This window comes from Pogoniulus pusillus, chromosome 12 (genome assembly GCF_015220805.1).
Source record: "Pogoniulus pusillus isolate bPogPus1 chromosome 12, bPogPus1.pri, whole genome shotgun sequence".
NCBI lineage: Eukaryota > Metazoa > Chordata > Aves > Piciformes > Lybiidae > Pogoniulus > Pogoniulus pusillus.
Window position 1 is genome coordinate 19359082 of NC_087275.1, and position 24241 is coordinate 19383322.

General features: G+C 42.9%; 1 protein-coding gene across 1 annotated transcript in view; it reads left to right on the plus strand.

The window, feature by feature from the left end:
• The first annotated feature begins 882 nt into the window (after window positions 1–882).
• IGSF5 (immunoglobulin superfamily member 5) overlaps window positions 883–24241 on the plus strand; it is a 34017-nt gene continuing 10658 nt past the window's right edge. Inside the window, exons 1-8 of the mRNA XM_064152537.1 lie at window positions 883–1196; window positions 3755–3954; window positions 11745–12068; window positions 13086–13394; window positions 17347–17478; window positions 17917–17941; window positions 21404–21516; window positions 23608–23684. Of these exons, the coding sequence (XP_064008607.1) occupies window positions 3897–3954; window positions 11745–12068; window positions 13086–13394; window positions 17347–17478; window positions 17917–17941; window positions 21404–21516; window positions 23608–23684 (1038 nt within the window). The 5' untranslated portion in view covers window positions 883–1196; window positions 3755–3896. The remainder of the gene's footprint in view (window positions 1197–3754; window positions 3955–11744; window positions 12069–13085; window positions 13395–17346; window positions 17479–17916; window positions 17942–21403; window positions 21517–23607; window positions 23685–24241) is intronic.

Below are 24241 nucleotides of genomic sequence, written 5' to 3' on the forward strand. Positions count from 1 at the left end.
CCCCGCCGCCCCTTTTTTTTTTTTTTTTTTAATTTAAATATTGAATCTCCCAAAATAAAAACTGAAAGCAGGAAACAAATATGAAGATATAAAAGGTGGTGGTGGTGATAAAATTCCTTGGAGTCTGTGTTTTCTACTGAACAATTAATTTCTTGCATCAGCTGCATATAAAGTTGTGCTTCACAGTAAAGGTCCACTTTGCCGGGGACCTGAGGGCTCCAGCGGCCCCGACACTCCCTTAGCAGCCCCCTGGGGATCCCTCATCGCGCCCACAGCCTAGGGCACCATGTCAGCTGCCCTGGGCATCAGCTCCGGCCCCAGCGATGCCACAGCCTGCCCCATCCCTATGTCCAGCTGTGTCCCCTTGACGGACTCCTTGGTGCCATGTCATGGCTTTATCTCTAGCCCTATTCCTGTCCCCACCGCCTTCGGTTCGTGACTGGACCTACCCGGGCTCGGTCCCACCCTTCACGCCCGCCGATGGAGCCCGACAGCCCCGGGAGCGGGTGGAAGCACTCGCTGGTGAGGGCACGGCCAGTGTGGCGCCCGCGGGCGAGCGATTCTGGCCTCTGCCACGCTGCGGGCAGCGCTGTAATGGCGGGACGAGCTCCAGCCGGGTCCGGGGCACTGATAACACTCGCTTACACTTTAAAGACCTTTTCCAGCTTAATGCATTCTGTGACTGTATGAAAACAAACGCCGCGCCTGCCGCTGTGCCCACGTCCCACCCCGGCCGGGCGGTGTGGCCCTTTCCTGCCGAGACGTCACGCATCAGGCGACAGCGCCCATCCCGCTCTTCAGGCTGGGAGAAGGTAAAGTTGGCTCCCGCGCCTGTGTCATCATCTGTGCCTGACTTCCTCCTGCAGCACCGGTTAAATATTAACACAGCCATACACGCGTTGGGCGGGGGGAAGGTGAGAGACAAGCTTTATTTCACCTGTCGCGGGGGACAATGTCAGGGCAGACGCCTGCCCTAGGCTCCGGCGGCTGAGATCCGTGCTCATTCCTCGCACCCGCCCCGGCAGCCGCCCTGCCGCCTCAGGGAGACTTCACCCGGCTGGGGAGGCGAGGGCTGGCCTGAAGCTCCTGGCTTCGGACACTGCCGGCCTCCTCCTGCGGCCCCAGGGCGGAGTCTGCTACAGGGGCTCATCGTCCAAGGGAAAGCGGCTGGAGGCGCCCCCAGGGAAGCTATCCAGGTAACCTCTCCGGAGATATTATTCGCTTTCCAGCAGAAGGAAGTGACAGCTGAAAGATAATTTAACCCTTTCCTCTACTCCTGCCACACTGGGGAAGCCAGCTGTGGGCCGGCAGCAGGCAAGTGAACGCTTCTGCTGTGCTTCCTGCTCTTCAGGGCAGGTGTTTCCTGCGTCAGGGGGTGCCAAACCATCTGAGCCTCACTCTGTGCTGAGCTGGAGCCAGATGCTGCTCCTTTAGGGAGATTTTATCGATGTTCTCCCCTTGCCATGGGCGTGAATGCAGGAGGCAGCAGGCTCGCAGCCGTACATGGCAGTGCTGGCAGTGAGTGTCTCTCTTTGCACCTGTGGAGAAGCTAAAAAGCAGTTCAGGCCAAGCCCTAGATAGTTAATTCATTGGCCAAAACATCCTGTTTCATCTGGGATTTGGGTAGTATTTATTATCCCTTTTGAAAGTCCGTTTCAAAATGAAGCAAACCAAAGCATAGATTCTTTTCTCTTTTCACTTCACCTAAAGTTATTTACTGGTTTTGACCAGATTTTGAGCATAAGATTGTAGCAAGTTTGTTCTTCTCCATAAATTTTTGTTCAGCAGAGTTTATTTTGGTGCAACTTGATTTTTAAGTGGAGATACGTAGGCTGCTGCCTGGGTTGGCTGGGTCTTCTCCAGGCCTGTAGAGCCCACTTGAGGTCACAGCTTCCTGGAGAAGGACATAGCACTGCCTTTAGGATTTGTTTCCTGGTGCTTAATTTGGGCCATTTCACTTCATGTGACAAATGATATTAACTCTTTAAAAATACCAATTAATTTGTGTATACACTGAGAGCTACTGCAGTGCCAGAACAAGGACAAATCCCTCTGAGCTCTGTATGATGACTCTTCTGCCTCAGCTGTTCTGCACACAAAACGTGGAAGCCAGGAAAAGAAATCCAAACCCTTCCAAAATGCACTGGGCAAACCCAAAACAGACCACAAACTGGCCCCCTTCCCAATATGCAGGTGAGCAAATCGGCTCAGACATTTTGCTTGAAATGTTGATTAGTTGACAGGGCTGTCCTTTAAATTTTCAAGGTAAACTGAGTGCTTGCAAAATGGGAAATCACAGAATAAGATGCCAGCCTAGCCGCTCAGGTTGCATCTGCTGCAGTAAACTTAGACCCCCTGGTTACAGCACTGAGCAGTGAAGAGAGCTTCCAGTATGGCTCAGTGCTGCAGCTCAGGGTGTTTGGAAATGTTTGTTTGTTGGTTGGAGTGCTGCAAGCAGGCAGGGAAGTATCTGGTGTAGGACATTCCTCATAGGTGGGCACTCTAGGAGAGGTGCTGTCACCCACCCCTGTGCCATCCCACCACTGCTGCTTTCACAAAAGCCCTGCTGGGAATTCGTGCAGCATTTTTGCACAAAATTAACTGCAGGAAAACAGCTGGGCCAGGGCTTTTGTGTTTTGTCTTTTGGGGTGGGTTTGATTTTAGCAAAAGGGCAGTTAAAATGTGTGGTTGTTACAGGAAACTCAGGGTATCTCTGTGGTGATACTATTATCTGTGCATTGCACAGAGCTGCTACAAAGAACACCCCGGAATAAAAAAAACTTTTCCTGACAAGAGATTTGGGCTAGCCACAAAGCCACGTCCTCTGTCGAGTGTCCCTTTCTTGAACACAGGCTTCAGTTTCACAGCTGAGAAGTTTGTAAACCAAGCAGCACAGTCCAAGTCTCTTCCACATATTTTGAGTGGGAGGAGATTCACACAAATGAATCACACTGGAAAAGCAGAGAATGCACAAAGTGGTTGTTCACACCCAAGCTCTGTGTCTTGTCACTGACCATGATGGAGAGCTGGTGGTAGTTTATTTTGGGATGTAAGAGGTACTCTTTGGTTCAGAAAAATAGTTCTGAAGACTCTCTTTTTTACTAGCAGTCTTTCTGAGCACTCAGACTGGGGAGCTGGGAGGAGATTTGCTGTTTCTCATCCTTGCCCTAGTGCCCTAGGCACATGGAACGGGAGCCCTGGATGACAGGAACTGTTCCACCTGGCCAGAGTGGCCCCTGTGCATTGAGAGCCTGATGGGACTGCCACTGGAAATGTATGAATAGGAATCCTATTTTTGTAGTAAAGCACACAGAAAAGCATGAAGACAGACTTTCTGGGTGTAGTGGTGCATTGGGCTATATTTCATTTACTCCTATGAAGGCTGCCTGGTGCAGGAAGTATCAGGGTTAACAACCCCTCCAAGTGGAGGTCTGTGCACCTTGGACCCCAGGGAAGAAGTTAGTACCCCGGTGGAACATAGGATTCTCTTCTGTGCCCAAGCCCTTCCAGCAGTATGGATGGCACATTCACATAGCATACACAATTGCAGGCCACTTAGAGAATTATTTTCCTCAGCTGCTCATGATTAGCAGATGGAACTCTCCTGACTGAGTCAATTCTGAAGCAGTAGGGTTGTAGTAGGAGGCACTCGGGGCACAAGAGATGCAAGACCTGTAGGGGGAGGATTCTTTGCTGCAAAAAGCTCTTTTGAAACCCTACCTCATTTAATCTTCTCCCCTTGTTTGTAATACAGGTCACATGAAGTAACATTTTATCACAGGACACAAATCAGCAACTCACTACCAAGTTTCTTGATAAGTTCTGTCCTTCAGATTCTCAAGTATGCAGTGACTGCTGGTAGCTTTCTGCCCTAGGGACTGGGAGAGAATGCTCCAATGGAGAGGCTCCAGAAATTCATTTTACTTCCTCTCTTCTTAACTGCCTTGCTACCAGGTAGGACACATTCATAACTTGTGAAATGAGTCATTGTGGACAAAATGTGTGAACTAATTTTAAAGCCACGCCAGTGACAGCTACTGATGATATCAGACAGAACAGCCAATCCCAGATGTGGATTATTTAAACTGTTTGTGTTTGCATTTCAAGCCTGAATGATCTGGTGGCTGGAGTGAGCAATGGATGGGGTGGGGAGAAGGTGGGGAGTCTGTCCTCTCTCACTTCCAGTGAGCAGAGTGTCTGCTTATTCCTGCTGTCTGTTTGGGACTGCTTTTTCAGGGGGCATCTGTAGAGAACTCAGTATTGCTGTTGTTTTTGCTTCCAGAAGTATGTGCAAAATATAATTTTGATAGTTTGCCTCCAATTTTCATTTCACATGTATGATTTTCAAAGTGAATTCAGATAAAAGGTATCTTGATGGCAGAGCTTTAAAGAAAATGTGAATATAAAATGACTAGCTGGATAAGAGAGACAAGGCTGACTTTTTATTAGAAAGTAGCTGAAGTTTTAACAGGCTCTGATAGAAGAGAGCTACAGTGGGATGAGAGGAAAGCTATTGTCATGCCTTAATAACTGATGAAAGGAAACACAATGTATGAATAAACGTTTTGAGTTTTCTGAGCAGAGTGGTGCTTCCAGTGAAGCTTCATGTGGCTGTGTGATATTCAACAAGCTCGTAAACAACCTAGTGAAGAGGAGTGAACTGTGAGGTGGCAGACTTTGCAGGTGGTGCAGAATTACTTAGGGCAGCCAAATCCAAAAAGAGACTATAATGATTTGCCAGAAAATGTCATAATGCCAAGTAAGTAATAAAAGAGCAGAAAACATTAAATGCAAAGCATCACTTAACTGCAGATGTCTAGTGGGGGGAAGGAGCAGACATCTTGGAATGTCTGAATTGCTGAAGAAAGAAAATTTCACAGCTTAGTGTCTTCAGCAACGAAAATACAATGAAACCTGGCATTATATAAATCAGTGGAAAGCTTTTATCTTGAATACTGGCTGTTTTGTTAGCCCTTCCATTTCAAAAAGTACCTATTAAGTCTGAAAAAAGTATAAGAGACCTTCGTTAGATTGGGATATTTTTCTGCTTGTGCAAAAAGAATATATAATTAATTATTAATTATCTAAAGATGGGGGTTACTTTCTTCTCTCAGGCAATCAGTGACAGAACAAAGGGACACAGTCTCATGCTGCACCAGGGGAGGTTTAGGCTGGATGTTAGGAAGAAGTTCTTTGCAGAAAGAGTGGTTGGCCATTGGAATCGGCTGCCCAGGGAGGTGGTGGAGTTCCTATCCCTAGAAGTGTTTAAAAAGAGACTGGATGTGGCACTTAGTGCCATGATTTAATTGATTAGGTGTTGGGTGATAGGTTGAACTTGATGATCTCGAAGGTCTTTTCCAACCTGATTGATTCTGTGAATGGTTATGTGGTTATTCACAGTTTCTCATAACAAAAAGAACTAGTGGCAACCAATAACGCTGTTAGAAAAAAGAAAAAGATTTAAAGCAAACCAAAGAATGACTTTTTCTCACAACATATAATGATGTGTAAAGGCTCATGGTCACTGGATATGTGGGATACCAAATTATAAAAAAAAAACCAAAAAATCTAGAAACAAATATCATGGTGAGTAGTTGCCCTTCAGCAGCAATAGCACTGCAGACCACAGGGGTGACATGCAGTGTATGGTCTCAGCCTGCTGCCAGGATATGGGTGGTTGTGCTGTGGTGCTTCCAGCCTGGGAGCTGTCACCACTGTAGACAAGTAACAGTGCAAAAAGAGAGGAGTAGTTCAGCAGAGCCAGGAGCAGCTGCAAGGGACAACTGTCAAACAGAGAAGAGAGATGGGAGGACACATGTAGGGGTTTTGGAGGGAGTTATGTGCATGTGGGTGGAATTATCACAGTATCATCAGGGTTGGAAGAGACCTCACAGATCGTCAAGTCCAGCCCTTTACCACAGAGCTCAAGGCTAGACCATAGCACCAAGTGCCACGTCCAATCTTGCCTTGAACAGCCCCAGGGACGGTGACTCCACCACCTCCCCGGGCAGCCCATTCCAGTGTCCAATGACTCTCTCAGTGAAGAACCTTCTCCTCACCTCGAGCCTAAATTTCCCCTGGCGCAGCATTGTTGCGTGCCAACAGGCTGGTATTGCTTGACAGAAACATCCTATAAGCATTTAAAAAGTCTTATTAACATAAGCAAATAATCTAGTCCTTCTCTGCAGCCTTTGACAAGCTCTAACCTATTTTGTTTTTTTAAAAGCTGTTGGTTTTTGAAATAAACTAGAGATGTGCTAAGGAAAAATCTTGACCAAATTCATCCCGGTCTAGTGCAGAGTGTTGCTGGAGGAGTGGACCACTTATGGGGCAGGGGAGGCATAAGATAAAGTGGAATGAGCAAGAGAATAGAGAGAAAGAATGAAAAGAAAACACGGTGGAAGACAAAAAGACTTTAGCAATTCTAACAGATATAGTAGAGAAGGAGGGAGGAAGACAGAAGGATAGAAGGCAGTGTTCATGGAAGTGTAGAGGGGGAGATTATTTTGAAATGTAATAAGGAGGCTGAAAGGAAAGGAATCATTATGACAAAGGAGTGAGCTAATCCTGTCCTTTACTGTGCTGCACCCAAACAGAACATTTATAAAAGAGGAAAGCCAGAGTCAGAGGAGGAGAGGAGGGAAGAAAAACAAGGTAGCTACATCTCAATGCCCTTGTTGCTGAAACCTTCAGCATGAAAAAGTTGTCCTTTAAAGTTATCTCAAACGTGGAATTGAAAACATTGGTGATGAAGGGCAAGGGCAGTTCTTTGGCAAATGAGGCTCCCTCGCTGCAGGTGTCATCCAAGGAATAAGATATATTTTTGTTTCTTCAACCCTGCAGTGATGTGACAGTGAATTTGAGTGACAGAAACAGAAATAAACAGCTCATAAAAGAGTTTGTGCATACTCTGCATTCTATTGAGAAAGACTGAGCAATTGAAACACAGTAAAGTCTTATCAAGGTAAATGTTAAGCAATCTATCAGGACTGGTGCTTGCTGTATAAACATTTAGTGATATGCCTCAAGGAAGGTGTCCCAAGTCAGCTTTGTTCTTCAGAAGACAAGGTGTAATACTATATCATGAACACAACTTAATATTTCCCCATTGCAAAGATGATATGTGCCAGGGTGGGATTTCTTACTGTTTTTGTGTGGGAAAGCAGATGATAAACCAGCTGTTTAGAGCTGAACATATAATTCCCCTAAAGTGCAATGACAGTCTAGCCTGAGGCCTTAATTTATTTAAACCAAGCATCTGCAAGATATTTTTTAAGCCCTATGTAAATCAAATTAACACTAATATGTTATCCTTAATGTAAGAAGCAAGGTCCAGCAAAAGGACTTACAACACTTGCTTAAGACACTAGGAACTGGATCTAGATCCTCTTTCTGGCATGAATGTCTTCTTTGACCTTACACAAGTAACTTTTATCAGCATTTGTACATGAGTTGGACAATGGAACACACTGTTGGCTCAAGACTCCACATGCTGTTGCAGGATAAAAAATAAGAAGTTAGAACCACCAAGTGTGTTTTGGCAGCAGGTGAAGAGGACTCATGGAACTCCTTTTTCTTTGTCTAGAGACCAAGTGTTATGGGGTATAGCTGAGAGAGCTGGGGTTGGTTAGTCTGGAGAAAACAAAGCTCGAGGGAGACCTTATTGCTCCCTACAACTACCTGAAAGGAGGTTGTAGAGAGGTGGGGGTTGGCCAGTTCAATCAAGTAACCAGTGTTAGGACAATAGGAAATGGCCTCAGCTTCGCCAAGGGATGCTTAGGTTGGACATTGGGAAGAATTTCTTTACTGAAAGGGTTACCAGGCATTGGAATGGCTTGCCCAGGGAAGGAGGTGGAGTCTCCATCTCCCAAAGATATTTTAAGAGTCTTGTAGATGTAGTGCTCAGGGATATGGTTTAGTCAAGAACTTGTCAGTGTTAGGCTAACGATTTGACTTGGTGATCTTAAAGATCTTTTTCAGTCTGGGCAATTCTGTGATTCTGTGAATTGTGCCAGAATTATAGTGAGAACTAAATGGAGGCAAGGCTGGACTGTGTCCCACTCCTCAGTCCTCCTGCCACCCATAGAATCCCCAAAGAGTGCTTATGGACCCGTTCCCTAACTCAGAGAAGTCAATGAGAAATCATGTATTGTTCCAGAAGATTGGTTGGTGGAAGAATATGTGGATCCTATCACGCCTATAGACTGTAAAAAAGAATTAGATTAATGAAGGAATAACTCACACCTACCTCTCAAAATTGTCCTGACTGTCTGAAGAAAACAAAGCCAGTGTTAGGCCTTTCCTTTTTTTTTTTTAGAGCTGATTATCACTGACTGTTCATGTTTAGGGATAAATTTCAAGACTATAATGGAACTCACAGACATGATCTCATAGCAAATGATTAATTAACAGCTAGCAATGCACTGAAAGTCACATCATTTACTCCGAGCCATTGCAAACCATGGCTCCTAAAAGAAGTGAAGTGTTTGCACAGTTATGGAAGTAGAGATGAGTTTGCATTAAGAGGAACAATGTGAATAAGAACTGCAACTCCTGTTTCATGAGCAACTAAATGCATTTTGGTGTTAATTCTAAGGAATTTTGTTCATGAGTGTGCCTAATGTCATGGCAGCTGCTTATGTTCACTTCAACAAGGCAGGAACACTTCAAACAAAGTGTAAAAATCAAAAACTCAGTAGTGAATGTGTTGTGATAGATGTACGAGGAGTAATACTTTAAAGGCTGGCTACAATATGAATCAAGGAAAAATAGCTAATTCTGGCACATTTGAGCTTAGGATAGTGTCTCAAACCTGTTAATATAAGTTATGAATAGAAGTCACGACAGGTGGATGTTGAATATCAGGGAAAAGTGCCATATTATGTGACAGTCTCAATGGAATGCCCTTCATCAGTGCATATTCGTGAGAAAATCCATAACTCTTGTCAATCATGGCATTCACAGACACGTGGCCAGCTCCTAACATTCAGAAAGTGACAGATAGAAAATAGAGGAAATGACTTTGAAGCATTTTGTTAACTGTAAAGCAATGTATTAAAGCATACATGTAGATTTGCCTGCTGAATTAATCTTAAAGCTGTTTCATGTTTCAGAGCCTTTCAGGTTGCCTTCACAAGTCTGAAGAGAGCTTTGAATACATGTTACTGAAAAAAAAGAGACATTTAAGCTGAACAGAAATGTGTTTTGTTTGTATTGTACTTGGCTTTATCAACTATCAGTGGAAGTGAAGTTTGCTTCACACTTAACATTTTATTCCTCACACAGGGATGTACTATGGAGAATGAAGTGCATGGCAGAGGTAACATAACCCAGGAGGGTGGAAAATTTCTGTAAAGGTTTTTGTAAACATGAGAAAACTCAATAATGCAAAGAACCAGGGAGAGCTAAGTTTGTGTAATCCTGCAAAACAAAGACTGAAAAGGCTCTTGTCTGTAAATACGTGTGGTGAGTGGGAGGAAAGAGAGGACCTATTTATATTAAGGAACAATTCTTGGCATGAACCTATTTAGATGCATACTACCTATGATTAAATGTGACCTAGGAATTGGAAAATAATGTTGTCATTGGAACAATAAAATTACAGACCCTCTGCCCATCTGCTCCATGATACAACCATCAAACATCTCTTTTGTGTGTGTGTGCAGCATGTTCTTCCCTACTTAGAATAGCTACTGACTGAAAGAAAAATGATTTTAAAAAGAAATTAAAATTAATCCATTAATGAATAAACTACCTAAAATGTACAAAACCTGGTTTGAATAAAACCTTTAAAAATCATTTCATTGTCCCCAATGCTCTTAGCAAGGCAGTGTTGGCCATTTCAGTCTTTCTTTTTCTTGTGCAACAATTGAACACTAATTCTCAGGCCAAATTTGCAAGCACAGGGTTTTAATTAGACTGCTATGGATTGTAGCATCCAATTTCTTTAATTATGCAGACTACAGCCTGAATTGTTAGGGGATAGCACTGTCAGTCCTGGTGCTTCCTTAACATGGTTGTTTCCCAGTAAGTGGAGCGATGAGGTAAATCTTGTTGGTAGGACTGCTGGTCTGCAAGGAGCTTGTGATCCATCCTTGATGATGCTCAATACTTGACAAGGCCTTATGCAAGATTTTCTGAGGTTCCTTGCCACCATAACTTTTTGATGCTCCCATCAAAGAGCAACTCTGTCACAGGTGCAGGTGAGCACTAGACCAAAAGGTAGCATATCTGAGCTTAAAGGCTGGTGCAGAGATGTTATCAGCTGTGGAGGATGATGAGAAGCGGTGCCTGATGCATGCAGAGCACAGGCAGTCCTCTGAGATGAACCTTGGTAACTACAGGGACTGCAATGGCAGTCCTCTCTCCTGCTCCACTCCACCTGTAACCAGCAATGCTGTGGTTGTCAGTGACTTAGGAAGGTGCATGGCTTATGACAGCATGCTATCTGGGGCTTCCCAGTAGAGGAGAGACATTGGTAAGATGCTCTGGCAAGTCCTGTTTTGTAAGACATCACCCAGTTACTCTAGGATGTTCTCATAGTGTGAAGGTTTGCCCGTCATGAAGACTAGGGTGTAGGAGGTTCTTCCTCTTGAGCAAGGCTTTAAGATTTGCCCACCTTCAGAATGGCAGCATATCCCCTAGCTATTTCAGGGACTGAAGTCACAGCTGCTGCTTTGAAAAAGGTCTCTGTTTTCATCCTTCCCTCATGTCCTGCTTAGTAGAAGTGAATGCTTCTGCCTTCTCATGCACAGGGGATCTACCATATGCCTGGGCAACAGCTGCACCTTCATTCCTCTGAGTGCAACAGAAGGCCCAGTGTCTATTGAGCAGGAAAGGAAAACAAAGTGCCTTCATGAAGAAAAGAGCTTTCAGTTCTGAAAAATAGTATTCAAAATTCATGCTACCTTTTCATGAAGAAAAACTCATTAATTACAGCAGTTCTTGTTAATGGAAAGCTGACTGTGGATATGTGATGCATGAATGAGAAAGGAGGTAAGCGACAGATGAGTAAAGGAAAGAGCATAGAAGGATATACAATGGGACTGCAAAAAATCATTAGCAATCTGAGGTATGGAAAAGGGGCCAGTTACATACTTCTTTCTTTAAAGTCTGGAGAACTCATATATTTTCCTTTTAGAAAGTGAAATATTTTTGTCTTTCAGCAAAATGCTAAGTCAGCTCTTTAGTGAATCACTGGAGAGAGACAGGTTTGTTTTGGAGTGAGAGGAAAAGAGACAAAAAATCAAATGCATCTTTAAGGAAAACCATTTACTCTAGATTGGAGCTGAAAGCTTAGATTGTGCATCTGCCTCTCTGAACTGGTTAAGATTTTTTAATCTGTACAAACATGGACTTTTTGGGTTTGTGATGACAGGCTTGGGACCTATTATAAAAACATAGCATTCAACCACTCTTTACTGCTGTGGAATTAATGTTAGTGGGTTGAAAATTCAATTTGCAATACATACCTCTAGCTTCTTACTGACAGGCATTACAGAAAATGAGACTAGAATCTTTTCCTTGAAGTGTTGGCTGTCAGAGGTGAAGTGCCAGCTCAGCTTAATCAACAGCCTTTCCTGACGTGTGACTAAGTGCTTAATACCCCAGTGCTCTTAGTGAGGAATACTATCTGAACCAGGGCATCTGGCTTTTTACCTTAAATTGCTGGCAGTAAAATTAAGTCAAATGCCTTTAGTGATGCTGTTGTATGTGTATTTACAGGCCATATTTTTTTCTTCCAGGTCTTGGCTTTTGTTACTCTGTTATACAAGGCCCTACTAATGCAACAGTCCTTGCTGGTTCAGAAGCTCGATTTAATTGCACGGTGTCATTAGACTGGGTAATTCTCATTTGGCTGTCCAATGGGAGTCCTATCCTCACTGTCACCAGTGATCATGGACCAGTGCTTGGACCATCAGACCGCTTTACCTCTCAAAATTATACCAGTAGCAGTGGTGTTACCTTGGAGCTGATCATCCACAACACCCAGCTGAATGACTCTGGAAAAATTGAATGTAGTATCCAGCAATTTGGTGAGAGCGGATTTGCATTTCTTTCTGTTCAAGGTGTGTATAAGCCACCAATACAAAGCTATTTTATTATACTGCACTTAAAGGAATCTTCTGATGAATTGCTCAAATGATCCCTGTGAAGGAACATTTGCTCTCATTTACTATTCTTTTGTCTTCTGTCCTTCTTGTCTTAGTTTTGTTGTCAAAGCGGGTTTTAGAGTCACTTCCAGAGTGCCATTAACAAGAGTTATAACTGCCCTTGTTTTTTTCCTGTTAAATCTCTTATACAATTCAATAAAGTATAAAAGTGCCTGAAAGCTATATCAGGCCCACCAGCAATCAGCCAAAAATGATCTTTTAGTTAAAACCAGTATGGATTAACTCTATGTACGTCTTCGTACATGAACTTTCTGCTGTCTTTAAGGCAGATCTCCCTCTGCTCTCTGACTTAGGGATTAGTTTGTATCCAGCTTATTTGGGTTTCATTTAGTAGAAGCACTGTAGAAGTATCAAAGTAAAGGCCTTGAGACACAAAATGATGTTTTTCATAAGATTGCTGCTACAAGCAGAAGCAAAAAGTTCTTATGTGTGAAGCACCTCTGTATGAGACCTCTTCTTCCTCTCCGAAGCATGAGCAGTGAGAGAATGCTTTCAGTCAAGCAAGATCTAACCACCAGAAACTATCAGTTTGTGAAAGAGGTGCTTCATGCAACAAGAACAGCTCACCATCTACCTGTAAACCTTTCCTGATAAAACCCAAGCATACTCAACACTTGGAAATGCCCTGATTTCATTATATTTTCCTTCAACTGGAAATGTATCAGGGTGGCTAAAAGGTATAATTTTCTGTTTTTTACTGGGAAGGTACTGAAAGTTGAGACTTGTGCTTTAGACATACTGGGAAATGCATCCACGAAGTCACAATATCTGCATGTTTATATCATGCATATGGTAAATGTATTAATTATTTTTTACTTCATATCTCACGACATAACTATTTCTGGGTAGCAAGATAAGATTTAAAATAATCCAAATATTCTGAAGGAACACAACATCTTTTCCCTCCTACAGTTAATGGATCTTTATTCATCAAAAATAGCACCTTAACAGTAAAAGAGAACCAAACAGTTGAAATTGTTTGTGAAGCCTTAGGATGGGCTCCAGCTCCAGACATTACCTGGATGACAAATGACTCTTTCATTGATAAGTCGAGCTATATTACTCAGGAAAGTCAAGGATCTAATGGCCTCCGCAATGCTCTGAGCATCCTAACTTTGACTCCAGTGGACACTGAGATTTTGACTTGTTTAGCTGACATAGAAGCACTCCCTAATCCTCAGAATGCAACTGTAGCTGTTACTTTTGACAACTCTGCTATAGGTAAGTGAATGTTTGCTGTACTTTGCATATGCTGTAATGCCTGTGCTTTTTGTTATGTTTTGCTTTGTTTTATTTTGAAGCATCCTTTAAGTGAAAATTAAATACTGTGAGATAGGCAAATGTGATAGACCCCTTAGTCCCAACCTGGTACAAAAGTAGAGTAACATTCATATATCTCCAAGAGGACTGGCATAAGTAACAAAACTCAAAAGTCCACCTTAGAACTGAGACAAATGAAGAAGTCTATCTGCTACTGACTCCTACTATGCATTCACTGCTATGAAAACCAGCCTTTGCTCCATGACCAAGTAGTGAATTTGGATCTTAGATATCTTTGATTAGGCTTTGCCTGCTGTATTAGCATAATTTGTTAGACCTCATTTAATCCAAGCCAAACCCCCAGAGGAAATTGCTCTCCATCATATTCAATACTGGTTTTACCGCTGACTTGGAACCCCGCCCTGAAATTTACTCTCACTTTCTGTGCACAACCCAGAAAAGAGGTCCAAATAAAAAGTTGTCCATGTGAATAGCGACCAGATGTGGTGGAGCAACAGGATGGTGGCAGGGTCCCCAGGGTTGCACTCAGGATGCCATTTAATTGCAGATGGTAGCATTTATATGCAGGAAATTCTATACCATGCACCTTTCATCAACTTGCAATAAGAAAGTTTTTGTATGTTGTTTATTCATCCAATACAAACCAAGAATCAGGTCATCATAGGAAGCTGCATGTTCATGGGCCTTATCCCAAAGTCTACGTAGGTCAAAATGCCATTGGGCCTGCTTTCCTCTTCCTTGGGTGTTGCATTGTTTCCTTTTAATGGCTTTAAGCAGCTTCAAGGCCACTTTAATCCATGTATGGATGTTGGGCAAATCTCTCAAGAACAGTTAGCAAGACCTTAACCCCAAATATTTTTGCTGAGGTTGTCGGCATTTTCTGAAATGCTGCTGATCTTTGGCCTCACAGACATCCTATGAAAATAAAATTTCATAATTCATCACATTCATAGTATTAGGAAGTTCATCAGGAAGAAGTTGCTTTTATCTGGCCTGTGCTGCTAGTATGGACCAAAGCAAGGGGGACCATCACTGCAGACCTGCCTCATAATCTAACAGAATCCTGTGAAAAATGGTTTTCTTTTCCAAACTGTAACACAGTAAGAGCAAGTATCTCCCTGCAGGCTGGCAAGGTTTAATCCAAACAAGGAAGACAATTCCAAACCATCCTTAGGAGCATTTCTCTGTTGGGACTAGCCAGATGTCTCAACTGTCAGGTAGAGAAGTCTCAAGGCAAACTAAACTTGATGTACTAATTGCATGGCAGGGAGCTGAGATGACCAGATATGGATACACCGACCTCTGTAGTGACGTATTCCACCATACAGTGACATCTCTTTTATTTGCCTTATCCTGTGGCATAGATTTATATGGATTTTTTTTCCAGTGGGTCTATGCATCCCCAGTTGTCTTCTGCACAGAGTAGAGCTTCTAATCTGTGCCTTGCTTTATGACATGGTGAGCATCATAACTTCTAAGATCATAATGACAGTTTTTCTTGAAGAACTGATTCTCCCTCAATAATGAGTGAACACACAGCATATACAAAGACATTCTTAGAGTGAACTGATGAAGGCTTTGGTGTGGAATTTCCAACATATAAACAACCAAGGACATTGTTTAACTGTGCTTTTTCATTTAGGTAGTAATCATTATTAGCAAGCTTTTTTCAGAACTACTTGGTTTGTAATGCCATTCATAAAGGTCACTTCATCGTTTGTAACATGACTTTCCTGTAGTTACATTGATCCTAATTACTGACTAAGCAAAATAGAACAATCCTGGGGAAATCAATAAATTCCCCTGACTACTCATTTGTGAAGCACTGAGGTGTCCACCCTCAGTTTCCATAGCTACTGACTGTAAATCAGAAGAGGAGAAAAACAGATGCCATGAAGTACAATTAGAGTATAATTAGTGATTGTATAGGACTGTCATTTATTTGTTTTTGGAAAAATCATTGTGCAACAGTAGACACTCAAAATTTGTCAGGATATAAGAACAGGAAGTCTTTAAATTATTAGCACAAAATAAAGATGGCATTTCTGAGAGAGGAACATATATAATGCATATCTCATATCTGAAATCTCAGAGCTTGTCTGATTTTTCATATATAGACCTAGCATTAGTTAGCTCTTGTTAGCTTCAAACATGGAAAGAGTCCTTCCATGAACTATCGCAATATCAATTGCAGCCTTCACTTAAAAGCTTGAGGAATCCAATTCTTCTATGTTCCTTACAAACAGTACTGTCATTTACAAGAGCTGCCACCAGAAATCTGAGCCCTTTCCAGCCAGCCATCTCCTGGTCAAGGAATGTCCTACCGTCCTGCACCTCTAGATCAGTCAGACATTGCCATAAAAACTAGTGCATTTTTATGTCACTCCTCCTCTGGAGTTATGTCAGTTGTGGTGGTGTTTGACCAAGACTCAAATTTTAGAACTCCTGTGGAGTGGAGTTATCCCAGTTGCATTCACAGAGCTGTTTTTAAAAAACAAGATTTGTGGTGGAGTCCCTTAGCTGGGCTTATCCTCTCTGTGGTTACATTTTGGGGGACAATCTCCTCTCTACTGCTGGACGCCACATTGCTAATCCAAGGCAGGATGCCATTGACTTTCTTAGCCATCTGGGCACACTGCTTGCTCCTATTCAGTTGCTTGTCCTTTAGAACCCCCAGGGGCATAGCTTTGACGCTATACACAGCTAACAGTCACCTACATTGCTCTGGTACCTTTTCCAGAGGCTGTCGTCTGAATGTGGCGGTGAAGTTGTTAACTGGGACATCTATTGAGGAAATGGCAATCACAGCCCAGTGCAACAAGAGTGGGTTTTGTCAAGTTTGGATGTATCTCACCTGTGTAATTTGGATTGGAACTTTGTTTTTAAACATCTGCCAAAATGACTTTGAGGTTGCTTTTTGAAGAACAGCCAAATTAGAGGTGCTTCTGAAACACTTGGTCAAAACTAAAGGGCAGGGTGATATGACTGAACTGACGTCTTCCTTGTGCTTCCAGCTGCCTAAGAAACACAGGGTATTATTAAAATTCTGTGCATGTAGAAGTTCTGTAGCAAAGCTGTTTGGTCATAGCAACTGATTTCATTCAGCAAGACACTCGTCTTGAAATCACCTCATTTAACTCTGTAGGCTTCAACAAAGACAAAGGAACGTGTGATGTTGTGAGGCTGTTAGCAGTGAAGATGGGTTAGCTGCATATTACCAAACAAACTATTCGCAGGCTTTGCTCCTCACTGCTCTTTAAGTGGACAACAGATGCCCTACCAGTTATATCCCAGAATTAATCACCTGGTGCAATCAGTGAGAGAAATCTCAAAATAGGATTTGTCAAGTCTACAGGTTAGAGATTTCCATCTGTATTAGTCACTGAAAACTGTCTCTGTGGTCCATAGGAGAAATGGATATTTCTTCAGAGCTGTTCATCTTATGCAAAGAGACATATGCACATTTGACCAAATTGTAATCAAAAATGCCTGTTTTCTCCCCATCAAAAAGAGCAGTTATGCAAGACACTTAATATTGCTTCTATAGACATCTAAATTGAATCATAACTCCTCTCCTCAACCCCAAGTATCTCCAAGGGATGTTAGGAGGCCCAACATATGTACAAAGTAAGGTTTTGGTTGAAAGATTGCAGCCTTGTGTTTTACAGAAGAGAGGTAGCTGTAGGAGAGGTTACAACTGCAATAAAGCATTTGCATTTGGAAACATTTTAAATTCCTGGACATCATCCATAAATACAGAGTCCATCACTTGGAAAAAACAGACTTCTCGTTAAATCATCAACTAGCAGTTAGTAGCTTCTCACAGAAAAGATGACTGTTATGAGGAGGATGTCTTGGGGCTCTGACAGTACAATGGTTCTTCGTTTAACAGAAAATGATTACAGTGAAGACAACAGAAACACGTGGGTTGTCGTACTTGCAGTTGTGCTTTCATTTCTTGGTATCGTTCTTCTGATCGGTGTCATTGCAGTCGTCGTACGCCACTGCTGCCTGAAGAAGAAAAGTAAGTGAACCTCCACAATTGGCCTGTACATTAAAAGCTGTGTTAAGTTAGATAAAAATCTTCCAGTTGTGCCAGCTTCTGTGCTGTGCAAACACCTGTAAGCAGCAGGATAAGCAGGCAGATTCTTAACCGTGACCTGGTTAGTAGTTTGCATTATGTACAAGAGGATCAGGTTTATCCAGGAGTGTGTTAACTTTTGATGATGTTTAGTTCCTACACTGAGGTTCTTTGTTGGTGCATTTCTTCAGAGCTATGAGCCTGATTTCTGGTTTCTGTGTAGCAGTGCCACAGGAATGTTGTATAGGTTTGTGAGCAAGGAGCAGAGCTGCCCCTGGGGTAGCTAGAGCACAGTGCATGCTCCCAGGGTAGCTCTCTTAAGTGGGTCTCATTCTGGTATCCTGCATTTTAAACACACGCCTTTTTCTTTCCCTTTCTCAGGAACTGCATATGAAGATGAAATAAGGTAAGCTGGATGAGGTAGGACAATTTTTCCTTTTAATTTTGGACTGCTGCGGGATGGTGAGAGGTATCCATTTCCATGCTCCACCTCTGAGCCTGGGTACCGTTCTGCTGTGCGACCTTGTCAGTTTCTGGAGCAGCTTGGGGAAGTGGAGTGACCGCCTCGGGGGTGAAAAGCGAGAGGGGCACAGGTCACAGTGGGTTGTGAGCTCTGAAAGAACCAAAATTCTTTGCAAGAATCAAAATCCGAGCTTTCCTGAATCATCAAGCACAGGCATTACGAACTGAAAATTCACTCCTACGGAAGCTGATGAGCAAAACAAATGGTTTTAAAAAAGTGCCCACATCCCGAGGTACCCGATGGAGGCCAGGGAAGTAGCCCAGCCCAACCCTGCCTGCACCAAACTGCCGGCAGCAAGCTGCCTGCCGGCGGTTTGCCCGCTCCGCCACAGGGGGGCGCTGGAAGCCTGGCGGCTCGGCTGCGGCGGGAGCGGGAGCGCGGTTCGGGGGTGGCGTCCCCGGGCCGTGCCCCGAGCTACAGTGGTGGGGTTGCCAGGCTAATTATGCCGTGGCCGTGGCTCTTCTAAGGCTCCTTCGCGTTAGACTGATAACAAACAAACGCATTAATAAATAAACCAAGCTGCCCCGGTGATGAGCGTCAACACTTAATCAAGTGATTATCCCACGCACTTGAGCACAAAGCTATCGGTACTTTTATTTCCCTGAGATGGAAAGCCTTAGAAATGATGAGCTGATAATTATCAGCAGTACGATCCCATGTACTGGCGCCAGTGCGGCTGTGACAGCAACGTCAGTGAGGTTATTTGGAATTGTTGGGTTTTTTCCCTAAGTAAATGCATACTCTGCCTGTGCTGCTGCTGCTGCTTTCAACTCCCTACCTCATTTCAAAGCATTAGAACAGGTTGCCTGGCACGTCAGCAACACCTACCTTCATTAACAGCCTCTTGTGAGAGTGTTTGTGGGGACCTGTTGTTAGATTTCCATTTATAGAGCCCTTTATGGGTATGAAATCAGGCAAACACTACTTCGCCCCTGAGGAAATGATGGTAATTATGCCATGCCACTAAACTTCAGCATGGTTTCTTAGTTTCTGATGCTAAATAATCATTTTCCCAAGTGAATTTATATTAGTAGGACAGGATTAAATATGCAGGGAATGGGAGGCCAAAGGCTGCTACAACTTGCATATTAGTTTTGAGATACAAAGCATTTTTGCTTGGATTCTGTTTTGGCTTTGCCAAAAACCTTTTGCAAGGGTTAACCTTCCTAAGGCAGGATCAGTTGAACGTGCAGAGCATGTCTGGATTCATGTCCTTCACAACACTCTACCATGCTGTTGCAGGTCTGCATAGTGCTTTTTGAAAACCTGAACAGGTCTCTAATTTCATCCTAGGTCTCTGAATCTGGTCTGGACTAATACAGTGTTCATGACAGTGTGTGTGTTTTTTAGATCTCAGTAAAGTTCCTATTTTCCCATTAACTTCAAATATCAGTTGTCATACTGACGTTGCTCACACAGGATTACAGAGGATCGATCACAGGATGTTAGGGGTTGGAAGGGACCCAAAGAGGTCATCAAGTCCAACCCCCCTGCCAGAGCAGGACCATAATCTAGCTCAGATCACAGAGGAACACATCCAGACGGGCCTTGAAAGTCTCCAGAGAAGGAAACTCCACAACCTCTCTGGGGAGCCTGTTCCAGTGCTCTGTGACCCTTACAGTAAAGGAGTTCCCCCTTATTTGGATATGGAACCTCCTGTGCTGCAGCTTACATCCATTGCTCCTTGTCCTATCACAGGGAGCAAGTGAGCAGAGCCTGTCCCTTCCTCTTCTGACACTCAGCCCTCAGATATTTATAAACATTTGTTAAATCCCCTTTTAGTCTTCCTCAGATTAAAAAGGCCTAGGTCTCTCAGCCTCTCCTCATAAGACAGTGCTTCAGTCCCCTAATCATTCTTGCAGCCCTCTGCTGGACCCTCCCCAGCAGATCCCTGTCCCTCTTAAACTGGGGAGCCCAAAACTAAACGCAATACTTGAGATGGGTCTCACCAGGGCAGAGTAGAAACGTTGAAACTTAAGGAATCACACTAGCAAATACTCAAGCACTAGGATGAGTGCAGTCTGCACGGCTCAGCTTGGACTTGGAAACCCGGTGTTGCCAGTTTGACAGAGTTTTGGCATGTGTAAACAATGGCACTGGAATCACAGGAACTATTTACAGTCACTTGCAGATTTTTTAAGTCCATTGCTTTTTCTTTTGAGGAGGGGGCTACCTGCTGCATAAAGAACGTCTAGATTTTGGAATCTGAGTTTTAAAGAAGTGGTGAGAGTGAAGATACTTTTTTCCCCATTACACTTATTTTTAACTTGACTGGCTGTGTTTGTGCACCTCCCTCACTTTTTTTGTAGCTTCTTTCAGTTTGGCTGCTATACTGAGTTTGCTCAGATCGAAGGATTGGGTAAAATAGACAGCAGAATATTATGTAGTATGTGGAGGTGGTATTCCTAAACAATTGCTCTTGTCTTCTAGCAACCATAACAGCTTTCTTAGTGGTAATCTTGCCTGTCTGTCTCCTAGGAAAAAACGTGATCATAGCCGGATTGTCAGATTTATGTGTCCCCCACTAATGCTCATGTGAAACTCTCTGGGCCTGTAAAGTAATTCCTACTAAACATAGAAAAGTAAATGCAGCAGAGAATATTTTCACTTTCCCCCACAACTCCCTTAGCTATCATAATCCTGCCATCAGTTTGTGCTTGTCACACCAGAACGCTAGGTAAAGGTAGGCCTGGGACTACCCTGGAGAGAGGTCTGTGGTATGCACAGGTGAACAATAACAGCATCTCTTCTAGCATAAGAGTTTTGAGTAAAAGACACTCTTTTCTCTCTGTGCAGCTATGCAGGTCACATTCTGCAAATTCAGAGGTGTGTAACTTTAACCAAGGAAATTCTCTCAATGTCACTGTAGCTGTGCTCACATGTAAAGTGAATTTCAAAGTGAAAGATTAACAATGTGTGAGTCACTTGAGAGTTTTTTTGCAGCCATGTGAGGTAACATGTTTTGGGTTTGCAGTTGAATGGAGTTCAAATCACAAAAATGTTAAACTGTCATAAGTGACATAGCTCATGGTCCATTACTGAATGGTCTGTAATTCAGAACTAGATTAATTTCCTGCAACAGTGCAGAGTTTCCACTGTTTGAAGCTTGCTCACTTTGTTTTCCTACCTCCTCATGATGCAGCTGATGGAAACTTTCTAAACCAAAAATATTCACAGGTAATATTTATATGGGACAAGATTTGTACCAGCATGTTACTTGGAAGGCCCTGATATGTTCTGCACCTGTTTTTTCAGAAGCGAAATGCATTGTTTTTCTTGGTAGCCTACTACCCAAGAGTTGGCATATCACAGTGGAGTTCTAGTGACAGACCTTTCTGTTTCTAGAAAAGTTTCAGCTGTGAAGAAAAAGGATGGCAATTTGGAAGACATGCAAAGGCATGGTAGTGAAAATCAGGGATACATCCCAGAGGAACGTTGGGACACAGAACAAATCCCAGGTGAGTAACTACTGGTGAATCACATATTGTGAGACTGCTTCTCAACACAGGCATTCTGCATAGCATGCTAAGCAATTACATTACAGGTTTTCCCAGTACTGTCTTCAAGAAAAGACTGGATGAGGCACTCGGTGCCATGGTCTAGTTGACTGGATAGGGCTGGGTGCTAGGTTGGACTGGATGATCTTGGAGGTCTCTTCCAACCTGGTTGATTCTATGATTCTATATGACTTGTGCTTGGCCTAAACCTCTTCAGAATATTTTTTATTTTCTAGAGTATGGTCCTTCAAAAGTATTGAAAAAAAAAAACATCAAAAGTATTTGCAATTAAATTTAGTTTTAGTCCTGGATTTGTTATTTTAAATGCCTTTGCTCTTCAAAATATCATCTGGAGCCAGAGGTGGGATCACTGGATTCTCATATGGTACTCAATTTTGGCAATATTGTGCATCTGGTCTGTAAAAACAACAACAAAAATCCATCACCATCACAAAAACAACAACAACAACAACAAAACCCAAAACAAAAAAAAAAGGAGGGAAAATAAAAAAGACATTTAGTGAACTATGATTTTACTGTTAAATGACTAAGGCATTATAAATTCTAGTCCTTAAGTACAAAGACTCTTCAAAAGCAAATGTAAATCTCCACCAAGTCATTACCCACCACTTGCATTTATAACCACATTATTATCAAAACGTTTAATCAAACACTTAATGACACAAATTATTGTGCAGAGTCTATAATCCAGGCATACATACTTTTTTTTTTTCATCTAACAAATAAATTGTGAAGAACTAAAGTGCAATGGAAAGATTTCAAGAGCATGTGGTATTGCAAAGTGTAGCAGTTATAAAAACTTAAAGGACCTCTAAGTAAACCTGGACAAACTGGACCCTAGATGGGCTCTTTTCATATTTGTTAGTGTGCTAGGTTGACCTTGTCTGGCCACCATGTGCTCAACAGATTGCTCTATCACTGTCTTCTCAAGACAGGGGTAGAAAATAATATGGAAAGGCTCATGGGTAAAGATAATGAGGAGGAGATCACTCACCAATTACTGTCATGAGCAAAGCAGACTCCACTTGAAGAAGAGTAATTTAATTTATTGCCAAGTAATAACAGAGTTGGATAATGAGAAAGGAAAAAAAAATCAAACCTAAAATCACCTCCTCCACTCTCACTTCTTCCAAGGCTCAGCTTCCCCTCTAGCTCATTTACCTCCTTCCCACAGAGAGGAAAGATGGGAGTGCAGGCTGTAGTCAGTCCATAACACATCATCTTTGCTTCTTATTCTTCCTCAAACTCTTTCCTTGCATCTTGCAGGATGCAGTCCTTCATGGACTTCTCCCATGTAGGTCCTTCCTATGTGCTGCAGTTCTTCAGAAACTGTTTAATAGGTCCTCTTCATAGAGTTCCATCCTTCAGGAATAGAGTGCTCCAGTGTGGCTCCACCAAGCGGTCACAGTTCCTACCAGAAAACCTATTTCTGCAGGGGCTTCTCTCTCTGGGGCCACAGCTTTTGCCAGGAACCTGCTCCAGTCTGTAGTTTCCTTCAGAGCACATCCACCTGCTCTGGTGTGGTGGCTTCGGTGGGCTGCAGGTGGATATCTGCTGCACTGTTAACCTCAATGGGCTGCAGAGGTACAGTCTGCCTCACCATGGTTTTCATGGGCTGCAGGGGAATCTGCTCTGGCACCTGGAATATTTCCCCACTCCTTTCTTCATTGACTTTGGTGTCTGTAGGGCTGTTTCTCTCTTTCCTAGCTGCTGTTGTACAGCATTTTTTTACCCTTTCTTAAATAGGTTGTCACTGACTCTGCAGGGCTCAGCTTTGGCCAGCAGCAGGACCATTGTGGAGCCAGCTGTAACTGGCTCTCTCCAACATGGGAGCAGCTCCTGGTGTCTTCTCACAGAAGTCATTCCTGCAAGCTCCCCACTACTGCAAAAACTATACCTTGCTAGTCCCAACAGTTAACTAGAGGTTGACTCACAAATATTAAATCATAATTATCTGTAGTCCTCTCTGGCTTTGTGTTTCATGACATGGTGGACACTGAATAATGGTAACCTTATATATTCTTGTTACAGGAATTGCCTCTCTTCCCACAATGTCTTCAAAGTTCACTGTTCCTGCTGCAGATTTGCCTGCCAGTTCTGTACCAAAGGTAATTGTTGTGCTAATATATTGATAATTTTAAAAAATGTGTTTTTCACACAGTGTGTATCATACTATCTCCAGAGATTTCTGTTGGAGGTAGGTATTTGTGAGTCAATTACAGCTCTAACTGGGTAAGTGGAATGTCCCTTCAACATTCCCTAACCTTTGATTTGTAAATGTCTTGGGTGTTAGCCTCAGATTTAGATTGAGTTTTGGGTGGGATAGGAAGTGAGGGAGAAGCAACAACCCCTGATATTTGGAAGAAATGTCTAATAAAGCTTTTGTCACATCTGTTTCACTCAGCTCTCTGCTACGTCTTCCTACTTGTCTCTCAGGCTAAAGTTACAAAGTCACAGACTTTCTCCTCTTAGAATTATAGAATATCTCAAGTTGGAAGGGACTTGTAAGCATCACTGAGTCCAACACCTGTTCCTTGCAGGACTACCTAGAGTGAACTGTATGACTAAGAGGGGTAGAGTGTGTCCTCAGCATGTTTGCTACTGATGCAAAACTAGAAAGTGTTGGCTTGTACACCAGAAGGCTGTGTGGCCATTGAGCGAGAGC